Source organism: Dendropsophus ebraccatus, chromosome 7 (genome assembly GCF_027789765.1).
Source record: "Dendropsophus ebraccatus isolate aDenEbr1 chromosome 7, aDenEbr1.pat, whole genome shotgun sequence".
NCBI classification, from domain to species: Eukaryota; Metazoa; Chordata; class Amphibia; order Anura; family Hylidae; genus Dendropsophus; species Dendropsophus ebraccatus.
The window spans coordinates 108,270,892-108,283,457 of NC_091460.1; the positions used below are offsets into that span (position 1 = coordinate 108,270,892).

Sequence of the window (12,566 nt, forward strand, 5' to 3'; positions counted from 1 at the left end):
AGTTATCCATAGACTCCAGCACACAGCTCCAACACACTTTGGGTCCTATTCCACGGGCCGGGGAGGGCCCGATCAACGATGTAAGCAAGCGGCGATCTGCTAGATCGCCGCTTATTTACTGGGCCTATTCCACGGCCCGATGATCGTTGAGCGAGGGCTGCAAGGACATTGTTACCGATGTCCTTGCAGCATCATACATTACCTGTCCAGGCTTCTTCTCTGCGCTGTCTTCCTCCCCGGATCCCCCGCGCTCTATCTTCCGAATGGCCGGTCAACTGACAGGCCACACTCAGCCAATCACAGGCCGCGGCAGTCCCGGACTGTGATTGGCTGAGCGCTCCGTCAGCTGACCGGCCATTCTGAAGATAGAGCGCGCGGGACCCGGGGATGAAGACAGAGCGGAGATGTATGATGATGCTGCTGCTGGTCAAAACGTCGGTCGCCCGCCGCTCACCGCAACAAGATCATCGGCTGATCGTTCTCTCTATCTCACCGAACGATAATCGGCCGAATCGGGCCAAATGGGCCTGATCCGGCCGATTATCGTTACTGTGGAATAGGGCCCCTTGGGTCAGAGATTCAACTACATCTGAGTATTTCTTTAAGACATAACCTGCCTACATAGGATTGATCTGCAGTCAGAGACACTGGCTGACAGCAGAGAGAGCAGGAGGCTGGGCAGCATTGATTATTCATGAAGAGGAGGAAGGAGCTGTGAGGTGTGGCACAAACAACCCTTTGACACTTCATTACATTAGGATTGTGCATAATCCACTGCATGGGCTAATTACCAAAACTGCACAGTGTAATTAAAGATTAAGGCTGGATTTAAAGGGCTTGTCTGGCAATTTTTAATAGATTGCTACTGGTATATAGAAAACAGTAAACACTGCAGACAGCTGAGGATCAGTAGGGAAAAATAAAGTGCAATAGTGCGCAGTGAAATTAGATGTTTTGGGTGGCAGGAGTGCTGGGGGAGAGGAGTAGGCAGGGTGGGAGGACTCTGATGAGCAGAGAGAAAGCAGTGCATTCTGTGACTTTTATTACTGAGTAACTGCTTAACCAAAAAGTACAGCCACAAAATACAGAACTAAGATCTCCAAAACTAATAGATTTTGGTGGTTTCAGAAGTGGGGGAGACAAGTAATGATTTATGCTTCTGTGGTGTGCTTATTTCTTAACCTGATGTCAGAGTACCTCTTTACTATTATGTAACACTGCTGGTTCCTACATCAGGACAGGAATTTGCAGTTTTAGGGCCCTTGCATCCTGAGTAAAATAGGCAGAATTTACCGCTTGTCATTCTGCCTGTCCTGTTGCTTTAAAAGGATTTCTCATGCGCGTCTGCTCGCTGCACAAAAAAACATCTTTATTCTTTGATCGGAGAGCAGAGGCGCATGAGAAATCCTATTGAAGCAATAGGACAGGCAGAATGACAAGCTGAATCCGCTGCACGGACTCCACTCGTAAATTCTGCCTCTTTTATTCAGTGTGCAAGGGCCCTTATATACAATACTAGCCGAATTGGAACAATGAAACCGACCATCACACTGTTTGCAAACTCCTGAGCCCACGTACAGTACGTTACTAGCAGGTCACACAGAAACCAGCTTCATGCATGTTATGCCAGGCGACAAGATGGTCTAACCCAGTGCTTCTCAATTCCAGTCCTCAGGCCTCACCAACAGGTCATGTTTTGAGGATTTCCTTAGTATTTCACAGGTGATATAATTATTCTTAGTGCATCAGGTATTATCCCAGGTGTTCTTTGTATGGGATATTCTCAAAACATGACCTGTTGGTGAGGCCTGAGGACCGGAATTGAGAAGCATTGGTCTAACCCACAAAACAGACACAGCATGGAAGTGAGGTGCGGAACAACAACAGAAGGAAACGCTGATCTTGGACAGAAATTTTCTTGTGAGGCGTAACGGGTGGAGTTCAGCAAGGCTGTGGGTGGGAATGTGATGTGAGTTACTTCACTAAAAACAGCATATATATAACATCCTTGATCTGATTACATCATTAATGGCATCATCGCTGACATCATCGGCATCAACATTAATTGATCTGATTGTCATTGATCCGATTCCATTATCGATGACATTGATGACATCATCTATCTAATGACATAATGAATTCAATGACATCATTGATGATATCATCGCTGACATCATTGATCACATCATTAATCCAATTACATCATCGATCTGATGACATCATTGATACCATCGATTTGATGATATCATCGATGACATCTTATCCGATTACATCATCAATCCGATTATATCATCGATAAAATCATCCATGCGATAACATCATCAATGACATTATCAATCTGATGACATGTTCAATGACATTGTCAATCCAATGACATCAGTGATAACATCATTGGTCCGATGACATCAATTACATCATTGATCTGATGACATTATCAATTACATCACTGATTAAATCATCGAACTGATGACATCGTTGATTACATCATTGATCGGATGGTTTTTGGCATCAGGAAAATGCTGATGTATGGACAGAGGAGGCAGATCAGTGCTAGAAGGGATAGAGAAATAAATACACTGTTGCTTGGTGCTGGTGTTGGGAGTGGAATCACAGTTGGAGGCTGCAGTGATGGCAAAGTGAACATTTCAGACTATGTGAGGGCAACATGGAGTGACTGGTTGGGGTCCTGGTGCTACTGAGCTGAACATTACTGTATCCTTTTTCTAGTACCCTATGGGGGTCTCAGTAACCAATTTTACATTGACTTCCATTTTTAAAAAGAAGTATCAAAACGCATCAGTTTTTTTAACATACACAAAAATGTGGTTGACCACATTTCACACTATGTGCAGTTTTGATGAGATTTTTTTTTTCCAGAGAAATATTGCCCGTCCACATTTGCAGGGACCCACTGTTAGATAGGTGACACAGACACATAATGGCTTAATGATTTTTTTTGTGGCACGGATCATGTCCCCAAAACGGATCTGTAACACCTACAGATGTGCGTATGAACTGTATGTAAGGAATGATGTGCAAAAGGGGCCAAAATGTCACATGATTCATCCAAATATAACAAACTTTTAAGATCCAGCTTTCACCACATGATGGAATAATGTGCAAGTGTGGGTCTATGATACAGCGAGAAATCAGACACTTTATAGAGCAACATAAAGAGATTATTAATGCCAATTTAATTCCTAGGTCAGAACGAGGGACAGAGGGACTTGTCCCAGAAGTAGGGACTGTCCCTCAAAAAGAGGGACACTTGGTAGGTATGCAGCATTACAGCATTCACAGCCCCTACCCCAGCAGAACTTCGCATCACAGCCAGCCCCTGTCCCTGCAGAACATCACAGCCACAGGCCCTATCCTTGCAGAACCACAGCCAGCCCCTGTCCCTGCAGAACATCACAGCCACAGGCCCTATCCTTGCAGAACCACAGCCAGCCCCTGTCCCTGCAGAACATCACAGCCACAGGCCCTATCCTTGCAGAACCACAGCCAGCCCCTGTCCCTGCAGAACATCACAGCCACAGGCCCTATCCTTGCAGAACCACAGCCAGCCCCTGTCCCTGCAGAACATCACAGCCACAGGCCCTATGCTTGCAGAACCACAGCCAGCCCCTGTCCCTGCAGAACATCACAGCCACAGGCCCTATCCTTGTAGAACCACAGCCAGCCCCTGTCCCTGCAGAACATCACAGCCACAGGACCTATCCTTGCAGAACCACAGCCAGCCCCTGCAGAACATCACAGCCACAGGCCCTATCCTTGCAGAACCACAGCCAGCCCCTGTCCCTGCAGAACATCACAGCCACAGGACCTATCCTTGCAGAACCACAGCCAGCCCCTGTCCCTGCAGAACATCACAGCCACAGGACCTATCCTTGCAGAACCACAGCCAGCCCCTGTGCCTGCAGAACATCACAGCCACAGGACCTATCCTTGCAGAACCACAGCCAGCCCCTGTCCCTGCAGAACATCACAGCCACAGGACCTATCCTTGCAGAACCACAGCCAGCCCCTGTCCCTGCAGAACATCACAGCCACAGGACCTATCCTTGCAGAACCACAGCCAGCCCCTGTCCCTGCAGAACATCACAGCCACAGGACCTATCCTTGCAGAACCACAGCCAGCCCCTGTCCCTGCAGATCACAGCCACATGACCTATCCTTGCAGAACCACAGCCAGCCCCTGTCCCTGCAGAACATCACAGCCACAGGTCCTTTCCTTGCAGAACCACAGCCAGCCCCTGTCCCTGCAGAACATCACAGCCACAGGACCTATCCTTGCAGAACCACAGCCAGCCCCTGTCCCTGCAGAACATCACAGCCACAGGCCCTATCCTTGCAGAACCTGGCATCACAGCCAACCCCTGTCCCTGCAGAATATTGCATAAAAGTGCAGCCACAGACTCTGTGCAGAACATTACATTACAGGACACCCAGACAGTGGATCATGGTAAACTACACAGAATCCTTGGTAAGGGTACAAACACACACACCGTATATGCAGCGTATTTACTGCTGCGATACGCAGCAGATACGCAGCAGATTAGATCTAAATAACTGAACACAGCATCAAATCTGCACCATCAAATCTGCTGCAGATCTGCTGCGTATCTGCTGCATATACAGTGTGTGTGTTTGTACCCTAAGGGTACAAACACACACGGCTTATACGCTGCGTATTTACTGCTGCGATACGCAGCAGATACGCAGCAGATTAGATCTAAATAACTGAACACAGCATCAAATCTGCTGCGTATCTGCTGTGTGTGTTTGTACCCTTAGGGTACAAACACACACAGCAGATACGCAGCAGATAAGCAGCAGATACGCAGCAGATTTGAGGCTATGTTCAGTTATTTAGATCTAATCTGCTGCGTATCTGCTGCGTATCGCAGCAGTAAATACGCAGCGTATAAGCCATGTGTGTTTGTACCCTAAAAGAAATTCCCAGGAACAGAGCATAATGCTCCAACATCTAACCACAGTGACCGACTCCTCTGCTAGGATAGCCGGGGAACACAACTAGCAGTTGTGTAGCTCCGCCCACACAAGAGGCTGGTCACATGGGCATGACGTCATCGCAGGTCCTTTACACCTAGCTCTGGCAACTCCATTCCAGTCTCCACCCTTTCACCTGGTGCAGTAAGACTCGTTGATTATACGGAAGTGGAGGTACAGGAGCCCGCGAGGGTCAGCTCACAAGGACGTATGTGTGTACTGCGCTGTACACTGGCACCTATAAGCGTGTGTTCTCACTGCCCAGTACATTGTGCGATTCCGGGGACTGACCTGAAGTGAGTCCATCTGACAGCCCAGCTGCATGTGACGCCTGTGGCCGGGGTCACGTCTGTTATAGTGAGAGGTGTATTCCTTATTAACCAGGGCGCAGCCTGTCTGATGCTGGAGGAGTAGTAGTAGTAGTAGTAGTTACCTCTGTGTCTGATGATGATGATGGAGTAGTAGTTACCTCTGTGTCTGATGATGATGGAGTAGTAGCAGCCTCTGTGTCTGATTATGGAGTAGTAGTAGCCTCTGTGTCTGATGATGGAGTAGTAGTAGTTACCTCTGTGTCTGATGATGTAGTAGTAGTAGCCCCTGTGTCTGATGATGATGATGGAGTAGTAGTTACCTCTGTGTCTGATGATGATGGAGTAGTAGTAGCCTCTGTGTCTGATGATGGAGTAGTAGTAGTAGTAGCCTCTGTGTCTTATGATGATGATGGAGTAGTAGTAGCCCCTGTGTCTGATGATGATGGAGTAATAGTAGCCCCTGTGTCTGATGATGGAGTAGTAGTAGCCTCTGTGTCTGATGATGATGGAGTAGTAGTAGCAGCCTCTGTGTCTGATGATGTAGTAGTAGCCTCTGTGTCTGATGATGATGATGGAGTAGTAGTAGCCTCTGTGTCTGATGATGATGATGGAGTAGTAGTAGCCCCTGTGTCTGATGATGGAGTAGTAGTAGCCTCTGTGTCTGATGATGATGGAGTAGTAGCAGTAGCCTCTGTGTCTGATGATGATGGAGTAGTAGTAGCAGCCTCTGTGTCTGATGATGTAGTAGTAGCCTCTGTGTCTGATGATGATGATGGAGTAGTAGTAGCCTCTGTGTCTGATGATGATGGAGTAGTAGTAGCCTCTGTGTCTGATGATGTAGTAGTAGTAGTAGCCTCTGTGTCTGATGATGTAGTAGTAGCCTCTGTGTCTGATGATGGAGTAGTAGTAGTAGTAGCCTCTGTGTCTGATGATGGAGTAGTAGTAGTAGCCTCTGTGTCTGATGATGATGGAGTAGTAGTAGTAGTAGTAGCCTCTGTGTCTGATGATGGAGTAGTAGTAGTAGCCTCTGTGTCTGATGATGGAGTAGTAGTAGCAGCCTCTGTGTCTGATGATGTAGTAGTAGCCTCTGTGTCTGATGATGTAGTAGTAGCCTCTGTGTCTGATGATGTAGTAGTAGCCTCTGTGTCTGATGATGTAGTAGTAGCCTCTGTGTCTGATGATGTAGTAGTAGCCTCTGTGTCTGATGATGATGTAGTAGTAGTAGCCTCTGTGTCTGATGATGTAGTAGTAGTAGCCTCTGGCTCTGATCATGGAGTAGTAGTAGCAGCCTCTGGCTCTGATGATGGAGTAGTAGTAGCCTCTGGGTCTGATGCTGGAGGAGTAGTAGTAGCCTCTGGGTCTGATCATGGAGTAGTAGGAAGAGCAGCAATTTATAGAGTGCCATATACATTTCTCAGAATGAGCACTTCTTCTTCCATTGTGTTTTTAATTTTTTTTTTTTTTTCCCTCTTCCAGGATGTAAGAAGATCTTCTGTGGCCGAGTAGAATGGATAAAAGATTTCATGGTAGTAAAAAGAACAGCAATTGGAATTGTCTCCTGCTGCTGATAATCCTGCTCCTATTCACAGTAGTGTTCATCAATGTACTGCTCTATGTGTATCTGGAGCACATGTATGTGTCCACCAGTTACCCATATGCAGACCCTAGTAGTTGTCCTCAAGGATACTTCAAACTTGGGAAGATGAAGAACTGCTCTGCCTGGCTGACCTGTGAGGGCATAAAAAAGGAAGTCCGCCGACTAAAGCTTGTGGGAGAAGGAGCTGTGAAAAAGGTGATGGGCTTCACAATAAACTATGTTTTAGAGATTGATGTCTTGGTTTGAAAGGCGACAGAAAATGTTTTACATATATGGCTGGGGGCATGTTACACATAAAGGAGGTGTCGCACCCACCCGGCAAAAACTGTCTACTTAGCCAATCACAATGGTGACCTACCACAGGCTGAGCGGGCAGACCCTTCTAAGTGTATATGAGAGGCTTAACTGGAGGGCCTGTTGCACATCTTTCGTGAGCATCTTTTTTTAAGGGGTTATTAAAGGGTAATTTTTTTTTCTTTCAAACCAGCTGGTGTTAAAGTTATATAGTTTTGTAATTTATTTCCATTTAAAAATCTCCAGTCTTCCAGTACTTATCAGCTGCTGTATGTCCTGCATGAAGTTCTGCATTTTTTACGATCTGAGACAGTGCTCTCTGCTGCCAACTGTGTCCATGTTTTCTATGGGGATTTGCTACTGCTCTGGACAGTTTCTGTCACAGACAGAGACAACTGTGTCAGACTGGAAAGAATACACTCTACTAATAAACAGAATACACCACTTCCTGCAGGACATGCAGCAGCTGATAAGTACTGGAAGACTTGAGATGTTTAAATAAAAAAATATTACAAATCTATATAAAACTTGAAGAAAACAGTTGAAATCCAGGCACAGAAAGTCCAGAAGAGCAACATGCAAATGGAGTATGGCGGTGTTAGTGTGCAGACCTGGATTGACAGTCCATGCAGTGTATATAAAATGGACAAATCAATATTGAAGTGATTTATTTGCCCATGTAAAGAGGGGTATTTGCAGTTGCAGTGAAAATTTTGCATTAAAAATATAATTTTTACGCATTTTATTACCAGTGGCTGAAGAAGTTGGATGCAGCCCTAGGGAGTCCTGGAAAACATGGATGCAGTCATAGGACTATGGCTGTATCCATGTTTTCCAGGCAACCTTAGGACTACATCGATCTTCTTCAGCCACGTTTGGGTTCAGATGAACCAAAGCGTGCTCGAGGTTTGCTCATCTCCAGTTGACAGTTTTTGTTAACGGTCCTTTTTAGGATATATATATATATATGGCTTAGACGTTTATTAGAAAATTTTTCACGTCATGTACAGTAACAGTGGTGACAATCAGATACACTAGGAGGAGCAACAATCAGGTACAGCAAAAGGAGAGGGGCAACTATAGGTACAGAAATGAGGGATAATGGAGATGATCAAGTTCAGCAGAAGAGGACAGGGTTGACTCTTCGATACAGCAACAGTGAACAGGGAACAATCAGGGTAGGAAGGGGTTAATATGTGTTTGTGCTTATGTTAAGGGTCTTTTACACGGCCAGATTATTGGCCGGGATTGTTGCTAAAAACGCTTCTATGACTGTGTAAAAGTGACAGCGATCAGCTGGGGAGTGGGAAAACGTCCAATCCTCAGCTTATTGTTTAAAACATGCTTCAAAACTTATCGTTATCGGCCACACATCTCAGTGTGTAAACAGGGGAAGTGACGGCAAACTGGCAGCATGGATGAAATAATGATGGGGGGGCAACAGCCCTAAACAGTTGAATGTGCATGGATACCTGGCTCTGCTAGGTCTTATCTGGCTAGTCCAGTGTTTTGAGACTCGTAACTGTGGTTCCACAAACATTTTTGCATGCTACTAGATGACGTCACCCAGAATTAAAGTGTCACTGTTATAACTTTCAAAATCTAAATCAACAGTAGATTTGAAATAAAGCAAGTTTGCAATATACATTCATTATTTATTTATTTATTTTTTATATAATGCTGTAAAACAAAGTTGAACTTACCAAAAATCCAGGTCCAGTCTCCTGAAGGCAGATTTCCTGACTTGTGCTGGTTGTAAAAAACAGACTAAACAGGAATTCTGGCCAGTACAGAGAGTCACGGCTCACTGTGTCTGTTAATTACAAGACTGTCTTCTCTCTGTGAGCGCTCAAATGGCCTGGGATACACAGGACTTCCTGTTTCCTGTTTTTTGAGAAAGAGTCAAAACAGGAAGTGCCATGTTTTCCATGATAACTAAAAAAAAAAAAAAATGAATGTAAATTATAATCTTGCTTTATATCACATCTACTGCTGATTTAGATTTTGAAAGTGACACTTTAAACTGTTGCAGCACAATTCATTCATGTACATGGGGCTGTGCTAACAGGCAGCGAGCCCGGATGTAGTACAGTACGTGTACCCCTTGCGCCAAGGGGTAAATTAGCAGGTAAAGAAATGACTGCTGTATGATTACTGTAATAACAATATGAGGCTTTTATCTTAAGTAGTGCTGTTTTTTTTCCATTTTAGGTTTATTTGTCAGAGTGGAAAGAAAAGAAAGTGGCTCTGTCTCAGCTCACAACACCTGATCTCCGAGATGACTTTTTACATGGATTACGGATGTTGCAGTCCCTACAGAGCAGACACGTAGTTACTCTGGTGGGTTATTGTGAGGACAGTAACAGTATAGTAACAGAGTATCACCCTTTAGGGTCTTTGAAAAATTTGGATAACACCTTTAACCTTCCTCAATACATAAACTTTAACACTTGGCAAAATCGCCTAGGACTGGCCATAGACTATGTAAGTATTATTCGCTACCTGCATAATAGTCCCCTTGGAGTACTGGTTATGTGCGACTCCAATGATTTGGACAAAGTACTATCTCAATACCTGCTAACAAGTGATTTCCACTTGGTGGCCAATGATTTGGATGCCCTACCGCAGGTCGATAAAGAGAAAGGAGTTTTAGTGAAATGTGGCCCACGAGAAGTTAGTGGAGACTTTGTTGCTCCAGAACAGCTGTGGCCCTATGGGCCTGATAAGGAGTTCAGCAATGACCTTATGCCTCCATACGATGAGAAGACTGATATATGGAAGATCCCGGCAGTGACAGATTATCTCCTGGGTCACGTGGACGGCAGTGACATTGTTCGCTTTCACTTGTTTGATATCCATGCAGAGTGTAAGAAGAAGAAGCCAGCAGAGAGACCGTCAGCGCAGACCATCCTGGACACATACAGAAGAGTTATGACTTCACTGATAAAGGAGTTGTCTGCGGCAGATTCTAGAGAAATGTTATAGAGGGTTCGAATACCACTTTTTAACTTCAGTGTTGTTATATTGTCCTTAAAGTGGTTATCCAGTGCTACAAAAACATGGCCACTTTCTTCCAGAGACAGCACCACTCTTGTCTCCAGTTTGGGTGCAGGTTTTGCAACTCCTTTCTATTAAAGTGAATGCTTAATTTTAAACCATACCTGAACTGGAGACAAGAGTGGTGCTGTCTCTGGAAGAAAGTGGCCAAGGCTGGATAATCCTTTAAGGGTACGTTCACACGTACTGGATCCGCAGCGGATTTCTCGAATTAGCAGCGAGACCTGCTGCAGATCCTGTACTGTGAAGCTGAATGGGTCTGTTGTGTCTATGGTACCCGGCCCCGCAGCCCTGGCCTCGAGCATACATTACCTGCTCGGCGCCGTGGCTGTGTGCGATGCTTCACTCCCCATCAGCTAATCAGTGATTGCGGAGCCGGGAGCCTCGCACACAGCCGCGGGGTCAAAGGAGCCGGGGCTGCATGCGGCCGGCAATGGGGGGGTTAAAGGGGCCGGGTCCTACACAGCTTCACAGTACAGGATCCGCTGTGGGTCTCGCTGCGGATCCAGTACGTGTGAACGTACCCTCAGGGTACGTTCACACTTACTGGATCTGCAGCTGATTTTCTGCTGTGGATCCGCACAGATATGCAGCAGATTTTATTTAATTAACTAAACACAGCATCAAATCTGCTGCAGATCTGCTGTGGATCCTGTAGGTGTGAATGCACCCTTAAGGAGGGTTTGTTCCTTATTGTTCTACATGTTCTAGCCAGCAATCTGTTCTGTAGGGTTGTGGAAAAAAATTCAAATGTCTTGTCTACCAGGTGTGTATACTGTTCACAATAAATAGGACTGATGCAGTGTCCCAGAACAGAAGATTTGCTCTTGATTGTATGTTTCCTGACTGACTGTTCCTGTTCTGGAAAGATAGTGCCACTGCAAACTGGTTATGTTATGTCACCCCCTCAGTATTCAAGTCTGATATTTCATCTATTCTGGTCTATCTATTCATTTACCTGATGTTCAATGGTGTGATAATGTAATGGGCTTGGTGTCACGTGACTTTCCCCGGCTGCCATAGTAACCCCAATAGCCGTCGAGCTTTGGCTGGGGTTAGTTTGGTCACTTCCTGTCCACCTCAGTCCTCCCTCTACCTTCAAGAGGGAAGGGTGTGTTTTTCTGCTGCTCCTCAGAGACCTTCTCTCCACCTTCAGGGGAGAAGGACGTGTGCTCTGCTGCTCCTGAGTGAGAAGGCCGCAACTCCGCGGTACCCGCTCCAGTGCTGTTCAGAAGTACTCTGGTCCAGTCGGGACCTTCCTGATTCTCAAGATTCTCCTATTCAGTAAAGATCTGGGTGTCGTTCTTCAGTTACTACTCCTCTCATCCTCCTCCTCATGAACGGCAAGTATTCAGTTCAGTCCATTCCGCCCAGTATCATTCTCTGGCACTACTACTCCCATCATTCAGTTTCTCCTTGTTCAAAGTAACGCTATCACCACAGCCTACTGCAGCATCACCTATTTCTCAAGTTATATTCAAATCTGCCTCAATCCTGGTTGCACCCAGAGAGACTTTTGCTGTTGACTACCACCGTTATAATAAACGTACAACTACCGTTGTTTCTGAAACCTGGCATTGGTCTAGTTATTGGTGCCTTGACTAAGGACAACGAAGAATTGCTCAGGCCCCACATGGTCAGGTTCCCGTGGGTTAGTCAGCTCCCCTCGTGCCAATACCGTGACCTAACATCTAGCAACTGGCTACCCAGGTCCTACCCAGTACTACCACCTACTACCACCCTCAGCAGTAGGCCCCAGCGCACTGAAAACATAGGCTGGAGACATCACCTACTGCACTGTTTATCAGCGACATCAGCATTATTAAAACAAAACCTGCTCAGATGTTGATAGGGGAACTATCAGCAGGTTAGAGTGGCTGGCCCGCCACTCTCTAATTGTAATCAATGGAGCAAGCCGGATCGGCAATATGAGGGCAGGCAGTGCTCCTAATGGGTGCCCCAATGCTCTTAAAGGGGAACTCCAGGTAGAGGTTACAAAAATGAAACTTCTGCAGGAGCATATAGCATTACTTACCTATCTATTCCAGTTTTGAAACTACCAAAAATCTATTTGTTTTGTGGGGGGGGGGGTTTGCTCTGTATTGTGTTTCTGTCTTTCCTGGTTTAGCATTTGCCAGAATGCAATTCTTTCCCTCAGCTGACCATCACAGCCCCCACCCATCCCAATCAGTAAAATTAGTGCTGCACCTGCTTCTGGTCGGACAGAGATGGTGAATCACTCGGGGATTGGGTTATCCTGGGTCCTCCTGTGACATCATGCCCCACCATCTGTC

The 12,566-nt window shown here is 45.9% G+C and overlaps 1 protein-coding gene across 2 annotated transcripts; it reads left to right on the forward strand.

Annotated features, from left to right (window-relative positions):
• Positions 1-5,094: 5,094 nt before the first annotated feature.
• POMK (protein O-mannose kinase) lies at positions 5,095-11,846 on the forward strand. 2 transcript variants are annotated; one of them, XM_069976708.1, is made up of 3 exons: positions 5,095-5,309; positions 6,801-7,116; positions 9,427-11,846. In XM_069976708.1, the coding sequence occupies exons 2-3, from the start codon at positions 6,832-6,834 to the stop codon at positions 10,198-10,200; spliced, it is 1,059 nt and encodes a 352-aa protein (XP_069832809.1). In that variant the 5' UTR covers positions 5,095-5,309; positions 6,801-6,831; the 3' UTR covers positions 10,201-11,846. The 2 variants fall into 2 exon arrangements, with proteins under 2 accessions (XP_069832809.1, XP_069832810.1); XM_069976709.1 differs by having other exon boundaries at positions 5,119-5,187.
• Positions 11,847-12,566: the final 720 nt, after the last annotated feature.